Source organism: Olea europaea, chromosome 12 (assembly GCF_002742605.1).
Source record: "Olea europaea var. sylvestris chromosome 12, O_europaea_v1, whole genome shotgun sequence".
Lineage (NCBI taxonomy): Eukaryota > Viridiplantae > Streptophyta > Magnoliopsida > Lamiales > Oleaceae > Olea > Olea europaea.
This window is the reverse complement of record NC_036248.1, coordinates 16,118,813-16,120,645: the sequence shown is the minus strand read 5'-3', so window position 1 is coordinate 16,120,645 and position 1,833 is coordinate 16,118,813. Positions and strand designations below refer to the sequence as shown.

At 36.7% G+C, this 1,833-nt stretch overlaps 1 protein-coding gene across 1 annotated transcript; it reads right to left on the bottom strand.

The window, feature by feature from the left end:
• Positions 1-285: 285 nt before the first annotated feature.
• LOC111405870 (NDR1/HIN1-like protein 13) lies at positions 286-1,422 on the bottom strand. Its single transcript, XM_023034952.1, has one exon. It carries the CDS (start codon positions 1,283-1,285, stop codon positions 479-481), a length of 807 nt encoding a protein of 268 aa, XP_022890720.1. The 5' UTR covers positions 1,286-1,422; the 3' UTR covers positions 286-478.
• Between the last annotated feature and the right edge of the window lie 411 nt (positions 1,423-1,833).

Below are 1,833 nucleotides of genomic sequence, written 5' to 3'. Positions count from 1 at the left end.
GATTGGAATTACATTTTATTGACTTATAAATTTAATTTCGCTAGGACTAATGATTTGGTGAGACTAAAACCAAATATGATTCGATTCTTGTTTTTTACATACAACCAATAGATTTATAAGAAAAAAATTTACATCCAAATCGATTCAACAATTCTCGTGAAAACTAAAATGAATAGTCCTAAATCCATACTGAAACTAGAATGAATAGCCTAAATATATCCAGCCTAATCAAATATATCAAAATAGAACCAAGAAAGAGAGACCAGAAGCATCAAGGAAAGAAAATAAAGATTTAACGATTCGTTTCTTATTTCTTGATGGGACAATTAAAAAGAACATGATTAATTTTTATACATAGAGTTTATAAGAAAGTTAAAATAGCGATGTATAAAATTGCATAGATCCCAAATTAAGAACCACCTTCATAACTGTGTACAACCGAAAGAATAAATAATTGTCATTCTAAAATCAAAATTATCTACCATAATCTCACACTATAATTACATTTTTTAGAAATAATTTTTGCCTTCTCATTTAATGCATCAACAATGACGTCACACTTGACTTCAACGTTAATTTTCCAAGTGTTAATGGACCCCACCTTGATCTTAATGGGCGTTTTTGCTCTCAAAAGAAACGGCACTGTTGACTTTTTCTGTTCATTTAATAACTCCGTTTTAGAGGTGCGTGCCAGAACAATGTTAGACCCCTTTAACGCCGTGTGAAATACCGTTATGTTATTCTTAGGTTGGTAAAATGTGGGCAAAACGCCGTCGCATAACCTAACGTCGTTGTAAAAAACGTTAGCGGTGCCGTCTTTTAAATAGTATATCCCGATCTTGTCGTTGGGGTTGTTCGCCTTGATGCTGACGTCAAATCGAGGCGTGATAGGCGCTGCTGACGTCAGGTTGAAGCCACTTATCCTGATTCGATCTACTGTATACTTTGGTGACTCAGGACGGAAGACGAGGTAGAACACCGCGGCCGCGATGCCAGCCGCGACAATGAGGAGGAGAAGGAGACAGAGGGTAAAGCAGCAACAGCGCCGGCAGCAGCTCCGTCTATTTTTCTTAACATTCAAAGTTTGGAATTTGCGGGAACTTTCAGGTGGTGGATAACGGAAGATTTGCTCTCTGGGAAGCTGAATGACATAAGTTGATGGTGGCGGAGGGACCGGCCTCGATGGCTCCGGAATTGGTGGATGCGGAGCTTCAACATTGCTTTTTGATGATGTTTCCGTCGAGGGTGAAGGCGGTTGCGCCGTAGGGTGTACTCGATCTGCCATATTATCACACTCCAAATTCAATGTTCAAAGCCTTTTCTGCATCAGATTAAAGCAATGTGTGTTCGTTTTTGTGTGAGTGAGAATCTAAATACACAGACAGTCGGGGGTTAGTGTTGCATATATGCGTGTAATGAAACGCGTAAGACGTTAGCCGCCGCGTGAACGCTTAATACAGTTGTAAAGATAGAAAATTTTGTTGGATAAGTTTTTAAAGGATCATTTGACAAAATTTTTATTTTTGACTTTTGCTTTTGATGTAAGAGTTTTCTGAAAATTTTTAGTAACCTCGGCTTCATTAAAAGCTCTTCTAATCAGACAAAAATATTTTCAGAAAATTATCGAAACGCGTCAAAAAAAAAAAATTTAGTCTCCAAAAAGTTTTTGATTTTCAAAAACCTTATCGAACAGGTCCTAAAAACTGTAAAAACGTGGTTAATCGATAAGATCGAGTTTCAAGTTTTTATGAACTTGTTTAAATTCACAAGCTCTCAAGTTCAATTCTTTTTTCCTTCTTTTTTTTTTTTTCCCCCTTTTTTTGATAACATTTT

Coding starts and splice junctions, on each gene's coding strand:
- LOC111405870 (XM_023034952.1), bottom strand. CDS start 1,285: ATGGCAGATCGAGTACACCCTACGGCGCAACCGCCTTCACCCTCGACG.